This window comes from Ostrea edulis, chromosome 4, assembly GCF_947568905.1.
Source record: "Ostrea edulis chromosome 4, xbOstEdul1.1, whole genome shotgun sequence".
Lineage (NCBI taxonomy): Eukaryota > Metazoa > Mollusca > Bivalvia > Ostreida > Ostreidae > Ostrea > Ostrea edulis.
This window is the reverse complement of record NC_079167.1, coordinates 90,454,444-90,476,487: the sequence shown is the minus strand read 5'-3', so window position 1 is coordinate 90,476,487 and position 22,044 is coordinate 90,454,444. Positions and strand designations below refer to the sequence as shown.

At 38.3% G+C, this 22,044-nt stretch overlaps 1 protein-coding gene across 6 annotated transcripts in view; it reads left to right on the top strand.

Annotated features, from left to right (window-relative positions):
- Positions 1–21,389, top strand: part of LOC125668460 (receptor-type tyrosine-protein phosphatase kappa-like) — a 184,206-nt gene extending 162,817 nt beyond the window's left edge. For 4 of the 6 annotated variants that reach the window (XM_048902659.2, XM_048902660.2, XM_048902661.2 and 1 more), the window contains 5 exons: positions 2,307–2,429; positions 6,341–6,394; positions 7,118–7,305; positions 15,785–15,920; positions 18,336–21,389. In XM_048902659.2, the coding sequence (XP_048758616.2) occupies positions 2,307–2,429; positions 6,341–6,394; positions 7,118–7,305; positions 15,785–15,920; positions 18,336–18,977 (1,143 nt within the window). In that variant the 3' untranslated portion in view covers positions 18,978–21,389. The remainder of the gene's footprint in view (positions 1–2,306; positions 2,430–6,340; positions 6,395–7,117; positions 7,306–15,784; positions 15,921–18,335) is intronic. The other 2 variants (XM_056164260.1, XM_056164261.1) reach the window with 1 other exon arrangement.
- The last annotated feature ends 655 nt before the right edge of the window (positions 21,390–22,044 follow it).

Genomic DNA, 22,044 nt, shown 5'->3' with positions numbered 1-22,044 from the left:
AAATGTCAAGCAGTTTTCCAGATTTTTTTTTCATTATGGATACAGGTATTGCCTTGAAAATTTGTCACAATTCCCTCTCGGAGAAATACATAATCAGTTCACATTTTAGCTTAATTGATGCACCGTGACCTACTTTAGGGCTAAGTAGGTCAAATAATTTCCTGGGCATTTTCTCATCATGGATGGAGATATTGCTCTGATATTTTGTCACAACCACTCTCTCGGAGAAATACTTAATCAGTTCACATGTCAGCTAGATTAGTTAGTGCCCATGACCCACTTTAAGGATTTTCTATTCAGAATATGTGTGATATTGATTCAGGTGCATAGATTGCTTACAGGTTGTATTTCACTGTTGAACGGGCGTATATTGTACTGTATGCAGTATTCTTGTTATGTCTCCACTTTTCCTACAAAGTTTGTCCGGGCCTTTTGTCTTTTGACATAGGCTTTTGATATTTAGTATGTAAGTATACCACGATGAAACAATATGTCGTGTACCATTTTTTAATACCTTTGACCTTGACCTTTTATGTAAAGGTCAAATAATAGAATATTTTTTGGCAGACCTTAACATTTCTGTCTTTTGACATAAGCCTTTGATATCCATGATAAGACAGTGTGTCACGTGCCAGTTTTGATGACCTTTGACCTGTATGTAAAGCTTAAATACTGTATAGCGGGCTTTTTTCTTGAGTCTAAAATTTGGCAATTTGCTGGCTCAGAGGTATGCTAATAATTTTAGTGGAATAAATTTTGGTGGACAAGGAAGAGTTATCTCTTTTGCAAATACTGAAGTCGTAATTTGGTGCATATTTGGCAAGTGAAATTTTGGCAGAAATTAAGGTATCTCACCACTAAAATTTATCATCCCCCGAAAAAAAACCACTACATGGTAATAGAATTTTTGGGGCTTGTTTTTCTTTGTCTTACCCGGTAACCATAACAGTTAACTTTTTTGTCTTTTGACATAGGCCTTTGATATTTGGTATGTTGGTAAGTTTCATATCATATCATATGTTTACAACACTATTCCGTGGTTGAAGCACATATAAATATAGGTGACTGGTTGGAATAGGTCCTCAGTACCATTTGCTTGTCGTAAGAGGCAACTTAATGGGGTGATCCTTCAGATGAGACCACTAAGACAGAGGCCCCATGTCACAGCAGGTGTGGCACGATAAAGATCTCTTCCTGCTCAAAGACTGTAAGCACCAGACATAGGTCTAAATTTTGCAGCCTTTTATTGGCAATGGTGACGTCTCCATATGAGTGAAAAATTAAACAATATACAATCAATAAATCCATTTAAAGAAGATCCTTGAAAAGAATTTTAAAAACAAATGTCTCAAAAACCTACCTAGTGAATTAATACAGGGACTGTTCTTTCACCAAGTTCAAGGCATAAAAACGAAAGTTGCTGTTTTAGACATGACTTTGAAAATGCAGGTCTTGTGTCATGGTACCCTTACTGCCTTGGCATGCATAGGTCAAAGTTCGCAGCACTTCTCCTGCAGGTGACATCTCAGCCGGCATCAAAAACAGGAAAAGTATTCTCGCAGGGCTGAATGAAATACCGTAAGCCTGAAATGTTAATCCTAGGCTATGACTTTGCAATGGTTAGACATTAGAAACATCCATGACACAAAGATCGTCTATGAACAGACAATGCACCATAACCTTTGACCTAAGTAGTTTGACTGAAGTCAAGGTCACCAGCGGTATAGAAAGGTTAGAAACAATTGTCTGGGCCACAGTTATGTAAGGAGGAAGTATGTTCCTTAAGAGATTGACCATCACTGAACTTAGGTCATGTGACCAAAGTCAACTTTTCTTTGGGCCATGACTTTGTGATAAAGAGACATTGAAGTTCGTATTGGGCACAAAGGTTGTTCATGATGAAAGTCTGGTAAAGATAAAAAGTTGAGACTATTTGTTTCAGACCGTAACTTTGTAATAGAGAGACAATTTGACCAAACCTTGATGCAAGGTTATTTGACCAAGATCAGCAAAAGTTAGAAATACTCTATAACTTTATAAAGGAGAAAATATAAGTAAAGATTCTTACTTTTGGTCCCCAATAAATGACAACATCCAGTTCTTCAATTTAGAAAAAAAGTATTCATTCACAGTTGCAACCATCAGCATGCAACACTTTAATTTCAGTTTGTCTTGTTGTGATACTAAGGTGACCATCACACACAACCCGTGGTCCACTCGTTTTCTTTTTTAATATCTTTTATAAAGAAGAATCTGAAGACCTTAGTGCATGCTCTGTTCTGACATCTCGTAATATTATTCTTCAGAATTGTCCTCGCTTTTGGCCAACAGAGCTGGATGAGGAGCAGAAGTTTGGACCAATCGGAGTGAAGTATTTAGGGAGCCACAAAGTGGCGCACGTGACCATCAGGGCATTTGCCATCAGAAAAGTATGTTTGCCAGTTCTGATCATTCACCAACTGGCTAATCACTAACTGAAATAATAGGGTCAAATTCCAGCTTTGAGCTAATATTGCTTCCACTCCTGGCTGTTTCATTTGAGATCCTATTGTGCTTAATTTTGTTGATATATACTTGTGTATATTGCACTGTAAGTGAATATGAAATATGTAGCTAGGTGTGGTTCAACCATGATGATGTAAATGTACTTTCAAAAATTTGCCCTTTGTTTTTAGCTCCTAGTGAGCTTTCCTGATCGCCCATTGTCCGTCTGTCTGTAAACTTTTCACGTTTTCAACTTCTTCTCTAGAACCACAAGATAATCACAAAAATGCAAAAATAGGGTGGGGTCATTTAAAAAATCTTCTTAAGAACCACTGGGCCAGAAAAGTTTACATTTACATGAAAGCTTCCTGACATAGTACAGATTCAAGTTTTGTCAAAACCATGAACCCTGGGATAGGTTCGGACTACAATAGGGGATCAACGTTTGACATGCGGATATATAGGGAAATTCTTTAAAAATCTTCTTCTCGAGAACCACTGGGCCAGGAAAGTACAAAGTTACATGAAAGCTTCCTGACATAGTGCAGATTCAATTTTGTTAAAATCATGGCCCGCGGGGGTAGGATGGGGCCACAATAGGGAATCAAAGTTTTACATATAATATATAGGGGAAAATCTTTTTTTTTTTAATTTCTCAAGAACCATTGGGCCAGAAAAGTTTACATTTACATGAAAGCTTCCTGTCATATGCAGATTCAAGATTGTTAACATCACAGCCCCCGAGGGTTAAGGTCAGGGCCACAATATAGAGATAAAGGGTTTACTTGTGAATATATATAGAGAAAATCTTTAAATATGGACCAAGGTGAGTGATGTGGCTCATGGGCGTCTTGTTTTAATGTAACAAGAACTTGTTCCATCTACCATAACTCAAACCTGCTAAAAAAAATGGAAACACTTATTTGGGATTTGCATAAACATGAGTTATCATTCTTTTCAAGAGTTATTTTTAGCTCTTCTGAGCCAAAGGCTCAAAGAGCTAATGCTATGGCCATTTGTGCGGTGTGCGTAAACTTTTTAGAAAAAGGGCTATAACTCAAGAACCCCTTGGCCAATTTCTTTCAAATTTGGTACAGGGTATCATTGGCCCAAGGGCTTTCATACATACTAAATAAAGGGATGTGACCCTTTAACAAGGGGAGATAATCAGGAAAATACAAACAAAAGTAGTGGTTGCTAAAAAATCTTCTTCTCAAGAACCACAGGGCAGATTATCACCAAACTTACACATAAGGATGAGGATATGTTGTAGATTAAAAATTGTTCAAGGCATTACCCTGGGGCAAAGGGCGTGGTCTCAAGGTCACTTCAAAGTTGACCTAAATTTAATTTTTTTTTAAATTCCTTAAATCTTAGATATTTTAGCCATTATAAGGACTAGGATCATCAAATTTTGACAGTTGATGCATCTTAGGACCTTGTGTCAAGTTGTCTCAAAAGTAGGTCACGGTGACCTACTTTTTGAATTTTGCAGGTATTTATTTTAAAATTAATTTTGATGCATATCTTGGACACTTTGAAGCCTATGATCATCAAAACTTGTCAGTTGGTGGATCATGGGACCTTGAAATGCGTCAACTGAAAAATAGGTCACCGTGACCTACTTTCTGAATTCTATGGCTTATCATTTATAGATATATTTTAAGTTGTTATTTCAAATACCGAGAGGTTTAGAATCATCAAATCTTGTAAGTTGATGCATCTTGAGGCCTTGAAACATATTTATAAAAAAGTAGGTCACAGTGACCTACTTTTTGAATTTTGCAGATATTCAAATTTCACATTTTCAATTTTAGATGCATATTTTGGGCACTGTAAAACCTAGGATCATCAAACTTTGTCAGTTGATTCGTCTTCGTCTTCGGTTTGTGTCGACCAAAAAGTAGGTCACCGTGACCTACTTTTGGTATTTGACAGCTAAATTACTATATTTCAGACACTATTTGACCTACAATCATCAAACTTTGACAGTTGATGCATCTTGAGTCAACGGAGTGTGTCGACCAAAAAGTAGGTCACCTTGACCTACTTTTGGAATTTGACGGCTATATTTATATATTCAGATACTATTTGACCTACAGTCATCAAACTTTGTCAGTTGATGCGTCTTGCATGTTCAAAGGGTGTTGACCAAAAAGTAGGTCACCTTGACCTACTTTTGGAATTGGACGGCTATATTTATATAATTCAGATACTATTTGACCTACAGTCATCAAACGTCAGTTGTTGGGTCTTGCATGTTTGAAGGGTGTTGACGAAAAAGTAGGTCACCTTGACCTACTTTTGGAATTTGACGGCTATATTTATATATTTCAGATACTATTTGACCTACAGTCATCAAACTTTGTCAGTTGATGGGTCTTGCATGTTCGGAGTTCGATGACCAAAAAGTAGGTCACCATGACCTACGATTGGAATTTGACAGCTATATTTCAATATCCAGATACTAATTGGCTTAAAATCATCAAACTTTGTCAGTTGATATTTCTTGGGTTCTCAAAATGTGTAAACCAAAAAGTAGGTCACATTGACCTACTTTTTTTGAATTCTTAGGATTTAACTAAAGATTTAGAATACTAAGAGGCTAAGAATAGAAATGGTGGGGTTGTACAATTTATCAGAAGAGCGATTCTAGGCCCTTGGGCCTCTTGTTTTATTAGAGGAGGTAAAAGTCCCATTTTGATTTTCTATATGTTGTAAACATTCGTATTTGACCAATTAAATTAGTGTTCAGTGAGATGGGTAGGGGCAATAGTTCAATTGAATAATGGGTAACACCTTGGGCAGTAGAGGGAGGTTCAGGAAAAGTGCACAGTATTATTGAAAAAGCAGGCACTTGCTCAGAATTAGTCTGCCTTGTTTCAAGCTATAAAATGGTTTCAAAGTAAATGAAATATCAGCTCTCCAAAGCTTAAAAAGATCAATTAAATACAACATTTCTAAAGTATAAATACACACTTAAAAATGCAAATTCATGTTAGAATTCAGGTTTGATTTAAAATTTAGCCCCTCCTCCCTTTTTTTTTTTTACGAACAGGAGAGGGTGTTTTATAAATCAGTCAAATTATGATAGAAAATTCTATCATATTACATTTCTATGGTTATGTTGATGAATCTAAATAGGTATTCGACTTCTGATCAGTTTCCTTTACTATATCCTGCAAAAGAGCAATTTGAATTGGACTTAATCACGATAAATTCCGTTTCTCAAGAAAAATCACAACACCAACTTTCTGTGTTGTTGAATAGTTGAGATTTTAAAATACTTTTTCAGTAGACATGTATATCATCCACATAGTCGGCAGATGCTGCTTGTTCAATGAAATGTTGTAAATGATTATTGTTCCAAAGCTATCCTCGCCAACGCTCCCTTTGGTTCACCAAAGTTTCAGATTTCAAGTAACATTTAATAACAACTTTCTTGTGAATTAGAATATCTTCATAGGTTGTGAAGGACAATACATTTATTTTTGTAAATTTCGCGCAGTATATTTTTGTCTCCAGAAGTAACATATACCTGCTGTAAATGGGGAGATAACTCGTGTAAGTAATGGTATAACTCTAGTTTATGTGAAGACTGAATAAGAATAAACAGTTATTCGGTAGCTCTTATGATGGCTAATGTATATTTCATGTGGTATATATCATTATATGTGTACTTTTAATGCTGCTTCATTAATGTGTCACATAACACAGATAAACCCTTTCTCTAAGCACTTCCATGTACAGCTTAATCATTTGGTGAATGATCTGTGCACAAACACAATAAATTAAAAAATAATAATACCTTTGGAGGTTAGTATGTATGTATACACGGGTATGTTCCTACTTCCAGCTGCCTAGACTACAGTATGACTCAGTTCTCAGGCATCTGGGGTCTGATGCTCTGGTAACCCTTCCATATTTACTCACGTTTCTTAACTTTTGCCATATTAGCATGATGGGTAGTGGGTAAAAAGCATGTGCAGTGTGACGTTCACTTTTTGCTTCATTTTTCACGTTTTGATTGTCACAAATGCGAATTAAACTGAAAACCCTTGCAGTGTACTATGGTGAACTATTAAAATTTGTTTAAACCACTGTTTTCCTGTCATTAAGATATTTTTCACCAGTATCTATAGATAGAAATAGTGATTAATGTGTCCCATTTTCCACATTTATTTTTAGTCACAGCAATGGTTATACAGAAATTCAAAAATAAAAAATCTTAACAAATTCATAATGAACTATCAAAGCAATTGCTTATAATTATACTTGTTCTTTCATTGTCCTTTTTAAAAATTGTTGTCAGATTCTTTACCAACTTTCATTCTTGTGTATTGTATAAAATGTATATGCTTTTTGTGTATTCAGAGAATTACATGGTATATTTAACCTCAGATTCTTTATAAAAATCTCTCTGTATTTAACTTGTACACACAATTTCTTTTCTTCTTCTTAGTTAGAGGGATGTGTTTTTACAGGCATGAGTTATGAGTGAACAGTAACTTTTAAATTCTAACTTTTTAGATTTTCTTTCACTTCTTCTATTGAAATTTTGTCCTGGAAATCAATATTTTTCTCTCTGAATTGTGATACTGTATTAACATTTTCCTCAATATCTTGTTTTCAGAACATTACTTGTATACCATTAGGAGATTCAAACCAGGATACGACCATTGTCAAGATGTTCCAGTTGAATAGTTGGCCTAGCAAAGAAAAGACACCATTCTCTTCCAAGTCTCTCATCTACCTTATGGGATTCGTGGAGGAATGGCAGCAAAAGACAAACCCTCTGAACCCAATCCTAGTTATGTCCAAGTAAGTCTAGTGTACTGTCATCACAGTCCTAGTATACTGTCATCACAGTCCTAGTCATGTCCTAGTGTACTGTCATCACAGTCCTAGTCATGTCCTAGTGTACTGTCATCACAGTCCTAGTCATGTCCTAGTGTACTGTCATCACAGTCCTAGTCATGTCCTAGTGTACTGTCATCACAGTCCTAGTCATGTCCTAGTGTACTGTCATCACAGTCCTAGTGTACTGTCATCACAGTCCTAGTCATGTCCTAGTGTACTGTCATCACAGTCCTAGTATACTGTCATCACAGTCCTAGTCATGTCCTAGTATACTGTCATCACAGTCCTAGTCATGTCCTAGTGTACTGTCATCACAGTCCTAGTGTACTATCATCACAGTCCTAGTGTACTATCATCACAGTCCTAGTGTACTATCATCACAGTCCTAGTGTACTATCATCACAGTCCTAGTGTACTGTCATCACAGTCCTAGTGTACTGTCATTACTGTCCTAGTGTACTGTCATCACAGTCCTAGTGTACTATCATCACAGTCCTAGTGTACTATCATCACAGTCCTAGTGTACTGTCATTACAGTCCTAGTGTACTATCATCACAGTCCTAGTGTACTGTCATCACAGTCCTAGTGTACTGTCATCACAGTCCTAGTGTACTATCATTACTGTCCTAGTGTACTGTCACCACAGTCCTAGTCATGTCCTAGTGTACTATCATCACAGTCCTAGTGTACTGTCATTACTGTCCTAGTGTACTGTCATCACAGTCCTAGTCATGTCCTAGTGTACTGTCATCACAGTCCTAGTGTACTATCATCACAGTCCTAGTGTACTATCATCACAGTCCTAGTGTACTATCATCACAGTCCTAGTGTACTGTCATCACAGTCCTAGTGTACTGTCATTACTGTCCTAGTGTACTATCATCACAGTCCTAGTGTACTATCATCACAGTCCTAGTGTACTGTCATTACAGTCCTAGTGTACTATCATCACAGTCCTAGTGTACTGTCATCACAGTCCTAGTGTACTATCATCACAGTCCTAGTGTACTGTCATTACTGTCCTAGTGTACTGTCATCACAGTCCTAGTCATGTCCTAGTGTACTATCATCACAGTCCTAGTCATGTCCTAGTGTACTGTCATCACAGTCCTAGTGTACTATCATTACTGTCCTAGTGTACTATCATCACAGTCCTAGTCATGTCCTAGTATACTGTCATCACAGTCCTAGTCATGTCCTAGTGTACTGTCATCACAGTCCTAGTGTACTATCATTACTGTCCTAGTGTACTATCATCACAGTCCTAGTCATGTCCTAGTGTACTGTCATCACAGTCCTAGTGTACTATCATCACAGTCCTAGTGTACTGTCATCACAGTCCTAGTCATGTCCTAGTGTACTGTCATTACTGTCCTAGTGTACTGTCATCACAGTCCTAGTGTACTATCATCACAGTCCTAGTGTACTATCATCACAGTCCTAGTGTACTGTCATTACTGTCCTAGTGTACTATCATCACAGTCCTAGTCATGTCCTAGTGTACTATCATCACAGTCCTAGTGTACTGTCATCACAGTCCTAGTCATGTCCTAGTGTACTGTCATCACAGTCCTAGTGTACTGTCATCACAGTCCTAGTCATGTCCTAGTGTACTGTCATCACAGTCCTAGTGTACTGTCATTACAGTCCTAGTGTACTATCATCACAGTCCTAGTCATGTCCTAGTGTACTATCATCACAGTCCTAGTCATGTCCTAGTGTACTATCATCACAGTCCTAGTCATGTCCTAGTGTACTATCATCACAGTCCTAGTGTACTGTCATCACAGTTCTAGTCATGTCCTAGTGTACTATCATCACAGTCCTAGTCATGTCCTAGTGTACTATCATCACAGTCCTAGTGTACTGTCATCACAGTTCTAGTCATGTCCTAGTGTACTGTCATCACAGTCCTAGTCATGTCCTAGTGTACTATCATCACAGTCCTAGTCATGTCCTAGTGTACTGTCATCACAGTCCTAGTGTACTGTCATCACAGTCCTAGTGTACTATCATCACAGTCCTAGTGTACTATCATCACAGTCCTAGTGTACTGTCATTACTGTCCTAGTGTACTATCATCACAGTCCTAGTCATGTCCTAGTGTACTATCATCACAGTCCTAGTCATGTCCTAGTGTACTATCATCACAGTCCTAGTCATGTCCTAGTGTACTGTCATTATTGTCCTAGTGTACTATCATCACAGTCCTAGTGTACTATCATCACAGTCCTAGTCATGTCCTAGTGTACTGTCATCACAGTCCTAGTATACTGTCATCACAGTCCTAGTCATGTCCTAGTGTACTATCATCACAGTCCTAGTATACTGTCATCACAGTCCTAGTATACTGTCATCACAGTCCTAGTCATGTCCTAGTGTACTATCATCACAGTCCTAGTGTACTGTCATTACTGTCCTAGTGTACTGTCATCACAGTCCTAGTGTACTATCATCACAGTCCTAGTGTACTGTCATTACAGTCCTAGTGTACTATCATCACAGTCCTAGTGTACTATCATCACAGTCCTAGTGTACTATCATCACAGTCCTAGTATACTGTCATCACAGTCCTAGTATACTGTCATCACAGTCCTAGTCATGTCCTAGTGTACTATCATCACAGTCCTAGTGTACTGTCATTACTGTCCTAGTGTACTATCATCACAGTCCTAGTGTACTGTCATTACAGTCCTAGTGTACTATCATCACAGTCCTAGTGTACTATCATCACAGTCCTAGTGTACTATCATCACAGTCCTAGTGTACTGTCATCACAGTCCTAGTGTACTGTCATTACTGTCCTAGTGTACTATCATCACAGTCCTAGTCATGTCCTAGTGTACTATCATCACAGTCCTAGTCATGTCCTAGTGTACTGTCATCACAGTCCTAGTCATGTCCTAGTGTACTATCATCACAGTCCTAGTGTACTGTCATTACTGTCCTAGTGTACTGTCATCACAGTCCTAGTCATGTCCTAGTGTACTATCATCACAGTCCTAGTCATGTCCTAGTGTACTGTCATCACAGTCCTAGTGTACTATCATTACTGTCCTAGTGTACTATCATCACAGTCCTAGTGTACTATCATCACAGTCCTAGTGTACTATCATCACAGTCCTAGTCATGTCCTAGTGTACTGTCATTACTGTCCTAGTGTACTGTCATCACAGTCCTAGTGTACTATCATCACAGTCCTAGTGTACTATCATCACAGTCCTAGTGTACTGTCATTACTGTCCTAGTGTACTATCATCACAGTCCTAGTCATGTCCTAGTGTACTATCATCACAGTCCTAGTGTACTGTCATCACAGTCCTAGTCATGTCCTAGTGTACTGTCATCACAGTCCTAGTGTACTGTCATCACAGTCCTAGTCATGTCCTAGTGTACTGTCATCACAGTCCTAGTGTACTGTCATTACAGTCCTAGTGTACTATCATCACAGTCCTAGTCATGTCCTAGTGTACTATCATCACAGTCCTAGTCATGTCCTAGTGTACTATCATCACAGTCCTAGTCATGTCCTAGTGTACTATCATCACAGTCCTAGTGTACTGTCATCACAGTTCTAGTCATGTCCTAGTGTACTATCATCACAGTCCTAGTCATGTCCTAGTGTACTATCATCACAGTCCTAGTGTACTGTCATCACAGTTCTAGTCATGTCCTAGTGTACTGTCATCACAGTCCTAGTCATGTCCTAGTGTACTATCATCACAGTCCTAGTCATGTCCTAGTGTACTGTCATCACAGTCCTAGTGTACTGTCATCACAGTCCTAGTGTACTATCATCACAGTCCTAGTGTACTATCATCACAGTCCTAGTGTACTATCATCACAGTCCTAGTGTACTGTCATTACTGTCCTAGTGTACTATCATCACAGTCCTAGTGTACTATCATCACAGTCCTAGTCATGTCCTAGTGTACTATCATCACAGTCCTAGTGTACTGTCATTACTGTCCTAGTGTACTATCATCACAGTCCTAGTGTACTATCATCACAGTCCTAGTGTACTGTCATTACAGTCCTAGTGTACTATCATCACAGTCCTAGTGTACTGTCATTACTGTCCTAGTGTACTATCATCACAGTCCTAGTCATGTCCTAGTGTACTATCATCACAGTCCTAGTCATGTCCTAGTGTACTATCATCACAGTCCTAGTGTACTATCATCACAGTCCTAGTCATGTCCTAGTGTACTGTCATTACTGTCCTAGTGTACTATCATCACAGTCCTAGTATACTGTCATCACAGTCCTAGTATACTGTCATCACAGTCCTAGTCATGTCCTAGTGTACTATCATCACAGTCCTAGTGTACTATCATCACAGTCCTAGTCATGTCCTAGTGTACTATCATCACAGTCCTAGTGTACTATCATCACAGTCCTAGTGTACTGTCATCACAGTCCTAGTGTACTGTCATTACTGTCCTAGTGTACTGTCATCACAGTCCTAGTGTACTATCATCACAGTCCTAGTGTACTGTCATTACTGTCCTAGTGTACTGTCATCACAGTCCTAGTGTACTGTCATCACAGTCCTAGTGTACTATCATCACAGTCCTAGTGTACTGTCATCACAGTCCTAGTCATGTCCTAGTGTACTATCATCACAGTCCTAGTGTACTATCATCACAGTCCTAGTGTACTGTCATCACAGTCCTAGTGTACTGTCATTACTGTCCTAGTGTACTATCATCACAGTCCTAGTGTACTGTCATCACAGTCCTAGTCATGTCCTAGTGTACTATCATCACAGTCCTAGTGTACTATCATCACAGTCCTAGTCATGTCCTAGTGTACTATCATCACAGTCCTAGTGTACTATCATCACAGTCCTAGTGTACTGTCATCACAGTCCTAGTGTACTGTCATTACTGTCCTAGTGTACTATCATCACAGTCCTAGTCATGTCCTAGTGTACTATCATCACAGTCCTAGTCATGTCCTAGTGTACTGTCATCACAGTCCTAGTGTACTGTCATTACTGTCCTAGTGTACTGTCATCACAGTCCTAGTGTACTATCATCACAGTCCTAGTGTACTATCATCACAGTCCTAGTGTACTGTCATTACTGTCCTAGTGTACTGTCATTACTGTCCTAGTGTACTGTCATCACAGTCCTAGTGTACTATCATCACAGTCCTAGTGTACTGTCATTACTGTCCTAGTGTACTGTCATCACAGTCCTAGTCATGTCCTAGTGTACTATCATCACAGTCCTAGTCATGTCCTAGTGTACTGTCATCACAGTCCTAGTCATGTCCTAGTGTACTATCATCACAGTCCTAGTGTACTGTCATTACTGTCCTAGTGTACTGTCATCACAGTCCTAGTCATGTCCTAGTGTACTATCATCACAGTCCTAGTCATGTCCTAGTGTACTATCATCACAGTCCTAGTGTACTATCATCACAGTCCTAGTGTACTATCATCACAGTCCTAGTGTACTGTCATTACTGTCCTAGTGTACTATCATCACAGTCCTAGTCATGTCCTAGTGTACTATCATCACAGTCCTAGTGTACTGTCATTACTGTCCTAGTGTACTATCATCACAGTCCTAGTCATGTCCTAGTGTACTATCATCACAGTCCTAGTCATGTCCTAGTGTACTGTCATCACAGTCCTAGTCATGTCCTAGTGTACTATCATCACAGTCCTAGTGTACTGTCATTACTGTCCTAGTGTACTGTCATCACAGTCCTAGTCATGTCCTAGTGTACTATCATCACAGTCCTAGTGTACTGTCATTACTGTCCTAGTGTACTGTCATCACAGTCCTAGTCATGTCCTAGTGTACTGTCATCACAGTCCTAGTGTACTATCATCACAGTCCTAGTGTACTATCTTCACAGTCCTAGTGTACTGTCATCACAGTCCTAGTCATGTCCTAGTGTACTATCATTACAGTCCTAGTGTACTGTCATCACAGTCCTAGTGTACTGTCATCACAGTCCTAGTCATGTCCTAGTGTACTATCATCACAGTCCTAGTCATGTCCTAGTGTACTGTCATCACAGTCCTAGTGTACTATCATCACAGTCCTAGTGTACTGTCATCACAGTCCTAGTGTACTGTCATCACAGTCCTAGTGTACTGTCATCACAGTCCTAGTCATGTCCTAGTGTACTGTCATCACAGTCCTAGTGTACTATCATCACAGTCCTAGTGTACTGTCATTACTGTCCTAGTGTACTGTCATCACAGTCCTAGTGTACTGTCATCACAGTCCTAGTGTACTATCATCACAGTCCTAGTCATGTCCTAGTGTACTATCATCACAGTCCTAGTATACTGTCATCACAGTCCTAGTGTACTATCATCACAGTCCTAGTCATGTCCTAGTGTACTATCATCACAGTCCTAGTGTTCTGTCATTACTGTCCTAGTGTACTGTCATCACAGTCCTAGTGTACTATCATCACAGTCCTAGTGTACTATCATCTTAGTCCTAGTGTACTGTCATTACTGTCCTAGTGTACTATCATCACAGTCCTAGTGTACTATCATCTTAGTCCTAGTGTACTGTCATTACTGTCCTAGTGTACTATCATCACAGTCCTAGTCATGTCCTAGTGTACTATCATCACAGTACTAGTCATGTCCTAGCGTACTATCATTACAGTCCTAGTGTACTGTCATCACAGTCCTAGTCATGTCCTAGTGTACTATCATCACAGTCCTAGTCATGTCCTAGTGTACTATCATTACAGTCCTAGTGTACTGTCATCTCAGTCCTAGTGTACTGTCATCACAGTCCTAGTGTACTATCATCACAGTCCTAGTGTACTATCATCACAGTCCTAGTGTACTGTCATCACAGTCCTAGTGTACTATCATCACAGTCCTAGTGTACTGTCATCACAGTCCTAGTGTACTATCATCACAGTCCTAGTCATGTCCTAGTGTACTATCATCACAGTCCTAGTGTACTATCATCACAGTCCTAGTCATGTCCTAGTGTACTGTCATCACAGTCCTAGTGTACTCTCATCACAGTCCTAGTTTACTGTCATCACTAGTAAAAAAAAATTCTCCCTTCTTCAAGGGGGAGACATATTGTTTTTGTACTTTCTGTCCGTCCATCTGTTGGTCACATATTTCTTGTGAACGCTTCTCCTATACAGCTGATAGGATCAACTTGAAATTTTTTACAATGCTTCATTGCCATTTGTAGATTGCAGATTGTTGGGACGGGAAGATCCAATTATTTTCCTAAAAGTTATACTGGATCTAAGAGGGGTGTAGGATGTAAAACACTTTTCCTATATGGCTTATCTCATTGATTTGAAACTTTGTACAATGCTTTATTGCCAATATAGATATGCATATTATCAGAACAGGAGGATCCAATTATTTTCCTATAAGTTATAGTGTGGATCTAAGAGGGATGGAGGATGTTGAAATAGCTTGTGAATGCTTCTCCTCTTATATGGCTTATCCGCTAGACATGAACTTTTTACAGTACTTCAATGCAATTTGCAGATGTGCATATTGTAGGGACAGGAGGATCCAATTGTCATCCTTAAAGTTATAGTGGATCTGAGGGGTGAAGGGTGTAAAATAGTTTGTGAACACTTTTCCTATATGGCTTATCAGAGTTGATAATGTCTATGTTCCTGCTCGTGCTTTCTCCTCCATACCATGCAGTACATTAAGGGGAGGAGGTTTCATTTGGATCACTTCCAATTTGGGAGCTGGGGGAAACGTTTATTCTTCATAAAAACAACCTAGTTATCTTAGGTCTAGTTATGTCTAACTAGTCTGGTCAACTCTGGACATAATTTTAGTGATATTCAAGCAGTCTTGTAAACTGTGAACTCAATTTTAGGGATATTCAAGCAGTCATGTAAACTGTGAACACAATTTTAGTGATATTCAAGCAGTCTTGTAAACTCTGGACACAATTTTAGTGATATTCAAGCAGTCTTGTAAACTGTGAACACAATTTTAGTGATATTCAAGCAGTCTTGTAAACTGTGAACACAATTTTAGTGGAATTCAAGCAGTCTTGTAAACTGTGAACACAATTTTAGTGATATTCAAGCAGTCTTGTAAACTGTGAACACAATTTTAGTGGAATTCAAGCAGTCTTGTAAACTGTGAACACAATTTTAGTGATATTCAAGCAGTCTTGTAAACTGTGAACACAATTTTAGTGATATTCAAGCAGTCTTGTAAACTCTGGACACAGTTATATTGGTTTATATCTTGCTATTGTTGTAAGCTCATGTCTAGCTATGTCCATCTAGTCTCCAAAACACCAAACACAAGTCTAGTTATGTTCATACAATTCCGGGAAACTCGTGATGATTCCTGTTGTTTTTAAGTGTACTTTTACTTCTAAGGCAACTCATAAAGACATTTAATTGTAAATCACCTCTACTGTCAATCATTGGAAGACTTCATTGCGTTTTTTACAGAGATGGCTACACTAGGGTGGGTGTGTACTGTGTGAGTAATTACTGCTGTGATCAGCTGAAGGCAGAGGGGGAAGTGGATGTTTTCAATGCTGTCCGAATTATTAAAAAGAACAGACCTGCACTTGTGCCAAATGTTGTAAGTTGCTGGCGCCACTGATTCTACGAAAATATATTCCAGTTTCGCAGAATGTTTTAGTGTGTTATTTTATAAACGTAAACAAAAAAGAGTAATTTGGCTCTATGACTCGCATGTTCTATAACTGATTGATTGATTGTTTTATGTCCTGTCAAGAATTTTTCACTCATATTGAGACATCACCAGGTTGTAGGTAAAGTACTACAAATTTAGACCTATGCTTAGCACTTAGAGCCATAGCAGTGAGGGTTCTTTATCGTGACCTCCATTTTTAAGGACATATGGTGGTGGGGGGGGGGGGGGGGGGGGGGGGGGGGGGGGATCCTGACCAAAAAAAAGTAGACCACTAAAGCATCATTTTGAAAGTTTATGGCTATACATATACTGTACAAATCAAGTCTGGAATCTTATCTTGAGCACTGTGAGACTTAGTCGGTTGGTGCATCTTGAGGGGAAGTTATGTCATGACCTAAAAGTAGGAAACTGGGGGCTCATTTTGGAATTGCAATTGGCAGTGTCACTCACAAAACAAACATCATCTAACAGGTTGTTGCAGATGGGTGTATCATGTACCATAAAAAAAATATTTAGATATTTAATTAATTTGATAGTACTTGATTCGCGTAAAACAGCAACAAACGTACCTTTCAATTTCAAAAATTGACACAAAGATGTATTTGAGACATAAAACCTTTTCATTTTCAAAACAAGACATAGCCCTGTTTATGTTTACATGTGAGGTGACTCGACTATTTATTGGTTGTCGGCTTCGTTGGAAATGTTTTAGCCGAGTTGCAACAAGGTTGAACTCTGCTATTGGTTTGGTGATGCGGGTGGTTGGGCGTCAACAATTGGTTTCCGGATGATAACTCGAAAAGTTTACAATCTAATCAAATGAAACTTTGATATATTGTTGGGTACCAGGTAAGGAAGACCCCTATTGATTTTGGAGAGAAAAATGGTCAAAGGTCCAAGTCACAGTGACCGAAAATAGAATGAAAATTTCAGAAAAATTTGGTTTCCGGATGATAACTCAGAAAGTTTAAATCCAAATCAATTGAAACTTTAATATATTGTTGGGTACCAGGTAAGGAAGACCCCTATTGATTTTGGAGAGAAAAATGGTCAAAGGTCAAGCTCACAGTGACCGAAAATAGAATGAAAATTTCAGAAAAATTTGGTTTCCAGATGATAACTCAGAAGGTTTAAATCCGAATCAAATGAAACTTTGATATATTGTTGGGTACCAGGTAAGGAAGACTCCTATTGATTTTGGAGAACAAAGGTCAAGGTCACAGTGACCGAAAATAGAATGAAAATTTCAGAAAAATTTGGTTTCCAGATGATAACTCAGAAAGTTCAGATCCGAATCAAATGATACTTATTATGTACCAGGTAAGGAAGACCCCTATTGATTTTGGAGAAAATAGGTCAACGGTCAAAGTCACAGTGACCGAAAATAGATTTTAAATTCCATAAAATTTTGGTTTCCGAAGGATAACTCGAAAAATTTTAATTTGAATCAAATGAAACTTGGTTATATTGTTGGATACCAGCAAAGCAAGGCCCCTATTGATTTTGGAGAAAAAAGGTCAAGGTCACAGTGACCAAAAATAGATTGAAAACTTCAGACAAATATGGTTTCTGGACAGTAACTTGAAAAGTTTAAAACTGAAATTAGTTCTTCACAATTATAAATATGCCACATCATTCCCGACTTTACAATGTATCCCATGCAACTCGGCTCATGCACCCCTGGGTGCATATATTGATTTTTTTTTTATAACGAAACATTTCTTTTCTTTCTTATTTGTGCTTGCTCCCTAGTGATTTATAATTTATTTAACATATGTCAAAATGCTGAATGCTTTTGACATATCTTTTAGAAATCTTGGTGTTCTTGCCTCCGCATGTGGTTTCCTGGCGATGACCAGCGTGTTGACAAACATGATTTGGGGAACCAGATTTTATGTAAATGCAACATAAATCCTGTGTTAAAATATTTTTAATTCGCTTATTTTTAAAAGATCTTTATTTCTATAACAAAAAAAACTGTCAATTTGAATTGATCAATTCCGTGGGGATCCTGGTTAGAATAGGTCCTCAGTACCCCTTGCTTGTCGTAAGAGGCAACTAAATGGAGTGGTCCTTCAAATGAGACCGCAAAAATCGAGGTCCTGTGTCACAGTAAGTGTGGCATGATAAAGATCCCTCCCTGCTCAAAGGCTGTCTGCATCAAGCATAGGCCTAAATTTTGCAGCCCTTCACCAGCAATGGTGACGTCTCCAATATCAGTGAAAAATTCTCAAGCGGGACATTAAATAATATACAATCAATAAATCAATCAAAAATCGTGTCCATGCCCCTTTAAAACATAAGATTCACATTAAAAGGAAAACTTCTTTCTTTCTACAGATGGAGTATATTTATTGTTACTCATTCATCGTTTTTGTGATTGAGATTATGCAAGAGGACAAGCCTAAAATAGTGATTACTGGACCAGCTAATAAGGCCGGCCAAGTGAACCGTGGTTACGACTTTACGAATCACCTACCGACTGAGGAAACATCCAGTCTAACGGCCACATCCGAGTGGAGCTATGTAACAGCTTACGATGTTTCTATTCACCGAGTTGGCTCAAATTTGGCAGCAAGAGGAAGAGTGACTACTAGCATCTCTCCGGTTTCTCAGCTTCAGATCCCGACAGTAGACAAGACTCCGAGTAGTTCCCAGCCCAGCATTAGTAGTTATAGAAGTCAAGATCACACACTTTCCTCCTGTAACCGCACTCCCGTCTCCGAGAGGACCATGAGAATGTCAGAGATGCAGGCCGAGGAGAACAATAACTTTTTGGAGCGCTCAAACTCCAACAGTTCCAGTGTGTATTATTCTAGTGATTCTATAGATAACTGCTCTACTAGCCAGGCCGAGGGGTACACACAGAGTCGGAGCGTCCGGGCGAAGGATATCGGTAACTCACGAACACGAAGACCCACGCTGAAACGCCAGAATGCCGAGGATGTGGTGGAACTCAAGTCCATGCAGAAACGAAGCTAATATTACCTAATCGCAGAATGTCTGTTTAATTGTGACAATCTTCTCATTTCTAATTCAGCTCACTTATATTTGCTTTGCTTTTTGTTTGTTGAACACCCTTTGACAACAGTGCCTCAGTCTTTGATCATATCCATTTTTTGACACTGTCTGTCCGATAGATTGGGTTTTACATATTGTTCCCATGTGGATGCATGTAATTAGCAATAAGAATGTGGAGGGTCTGGTTTGATTTTTGTGGTCTATATGTACCGTATTTGTGTATTGATATTTAGATTGTGGGTATTGGGGTGTAGGCCTATGTGAATTCTCTGTACCATTACCTGTGCATTTTTACCTTTTGAATTTGGTTATTCTGTACTCTGACAATTGCAGGTCAGAATATATGAACTTCATTGATATTACCGTTACCACATGTCCAAGCAATCAAATGGTTGTTGAACGTCGTTGTTGCATGTTTATATCCTTTCATTTTTATATGCCCATCAAAGACGGGATGTATTATGGTATGGAGCCATCCGTTTGTCCAGACCTTGTAGGCAAAATACAAAATGAACAGTAAGCTTAAAGATCTTGCAACTTGGTACATTTGATCACCACAATGAGAGGAAAATGCCCAATGTTTTTCAAGGTCAAGGTCATTGTATCACTTTGTAGGCAGGATACAGATCATACTATTAAGGTTAGGACCGTCAAACTTGGTAGACATGCTCCTCGTGCCAAGTGGAGGATGCCTATTGTTTCTCAAGGTCAAGGTTGCAGCATCACTTATTAGAAAAACCTTGTTTTCGCTTTGGATACAGATATTGCCCTGAAATTTACTCACAAGCATCTTCTCGGAGAAATACATGACCAGTTCATATTTCAACTTGATTGGTGCATCATGACCAACTTTTGGGGTAAAAGTAGGTCAAATAGTTTTCTGAACTCTCATGGATACTGATATTGCACTGAAGATCTAACAGGCATATGTTGTACCATTTGTGGTTCTCTTGTTTTGTCACCGTGAAATTATTTGAAGTTGATATTAGACGGCAGTGTATCTGTAACGAGTAGCATTGTCTGTCAGATATATCTGTAACGAGTAGCATTGTCTGTCAGATATATCTGTAACGAGTAGCATTGTCTGTCAGATATATCTGTAACCTGTCCTGTTGGCGACTTAGATTTTCATTCTGTATTCAAGTCTTCCAAATTTACCCAATTCTCTTAAATGCCAAAGATACCATTGCTTTGTGTTAATCAGTTGTCATTTTAATTTTAACCTGGATGGTTTTGTTATGAATTCATTCCAATGCTTTGCATATTGTTTTTTTTTTTTTGGTTTAACAGTGTAAATAGTACTCTGTTATCTCGCTGTTTTCTGTACATTCCATACTCAGAATTCCTTTTGATGTTGTTTGATGGAGAATGGATCGATATCCTTACACTGTTTGGGAAAAGCATTGTGTAATTGACACAATTTTTCAATAGGATTTGTTTTTAAATTGATATATTTGAGTCTAGCTTTCTATAACTTCTAGGAAGTTTGAAAATATCAATGTTGCTGGTTGAGAGTATAAATGATTTATTATGCGAGAGCACTGCATGCACATCTTTTTTAGAAGCCCTAGTCATTGTATGAAGTGGGTGTCACATTCCTGGAAGATCACAGTCTCGTTCAGACTTTCTTCGGTGTAAGAGGAATTTCAGATTTGGATGGTGTATTGTGCCTTGCAGACTCTGTTGCATTATAATTACAGCAGTCATTAAGATGTCTTGAGATCTCTTTTTGTTTTGTTGAACTTCATCAAATTTAGTTAAAACGGAATAGCAGATCTCTTCACCGATTGTACTCCTCATTGTGTATGGAATTTTCTCTCTCTAATGCACTGTAACCCGGTATTATAGTGTTCACGCCTTGTCTTTTTTCTTTTTACTCGGTAACAGGGAACTGAAGATATCCGTATATATACAATGGACTATAATTAATAATCGGAGTATTTTTCATCGGATCTTAATCTCAATGTCATTTAATTTCTGTAAAATCAAAGATTTCCCTGTTATGAAGAACATATTGTATTGAAGGACAAGATTGAGTACCTCTTATTTTCCACCCAACGACAAATTATGAGAGTGATGATACAAGGTATGCGATTCTGGCGACCAGAGGAAATACTGCAAACATACATCTCGGTACACAGTACGTTTATACTGCAACTTTTGTAAAGTACAATGTACCAGCTGACTGGATATAGGTACTAATGCAATACTATCGGTGTGTTGGCAGTATTTTTCTGCAGATGAATGGACTGTGTGCAAGAATCGTTTTATATTTTTCTACTTGTATTTGGATTTTTTATATCATTGAAAAATAACTTTCTCATGTTAATCCAGATTTTATGGATTAGAACAATAAAACCAATAATTGGCAGATTTCACTAGTTTTCTCTAGAGCCAGGAGTGTTTTATCCGTGGTGCCAAAGGGTCCTAAAGCTGATGTCAGAGCTAGCAACTTGTTCATTTAAAAAGAAAGCACAAATTCTATTGTAAGGGACACAACTCTATTAACCCAAGGTCATTGAATTCAATTTTGATGTATGGAAACTTCTGTTTTCCTTGAAATGAACAAGAGGTTCATGGGCAGTAAAGCTCATTTGCATCCCCATGCTTGGTTTAAGAGCCATAACTGAGTTTGTACTTGGGAGTTAAGGCAACATCCTTTATTGGACAACTGAATCTTGAGCAGGTACTAATCTGTTGCCGATACACTTGGAAATGCTTATTTGCATAAAATCCAACCACTATCTTTGCAATATTCATCAAGGTAGCTCACTATTCCATAATTTTCTTTAATGGCTCATTAAAACATCTTGTGAGGTATGATGAGTGATACAAGCTCTAGATTATTTGATATGAATTTTTTGGTGATATTTTTCTGGAATGTTATAAAAGGTGTTGCTGTGATTTGATGCAATAACTAATAAATCATAAAAGCAATCTCATTAAAATCAGACTTCTTGGAGCCATGCCGAAACTGCAGAGTTTACAGAACGGGTTTAAGAAGTCTGATTTTAATTTAGATTGCTAA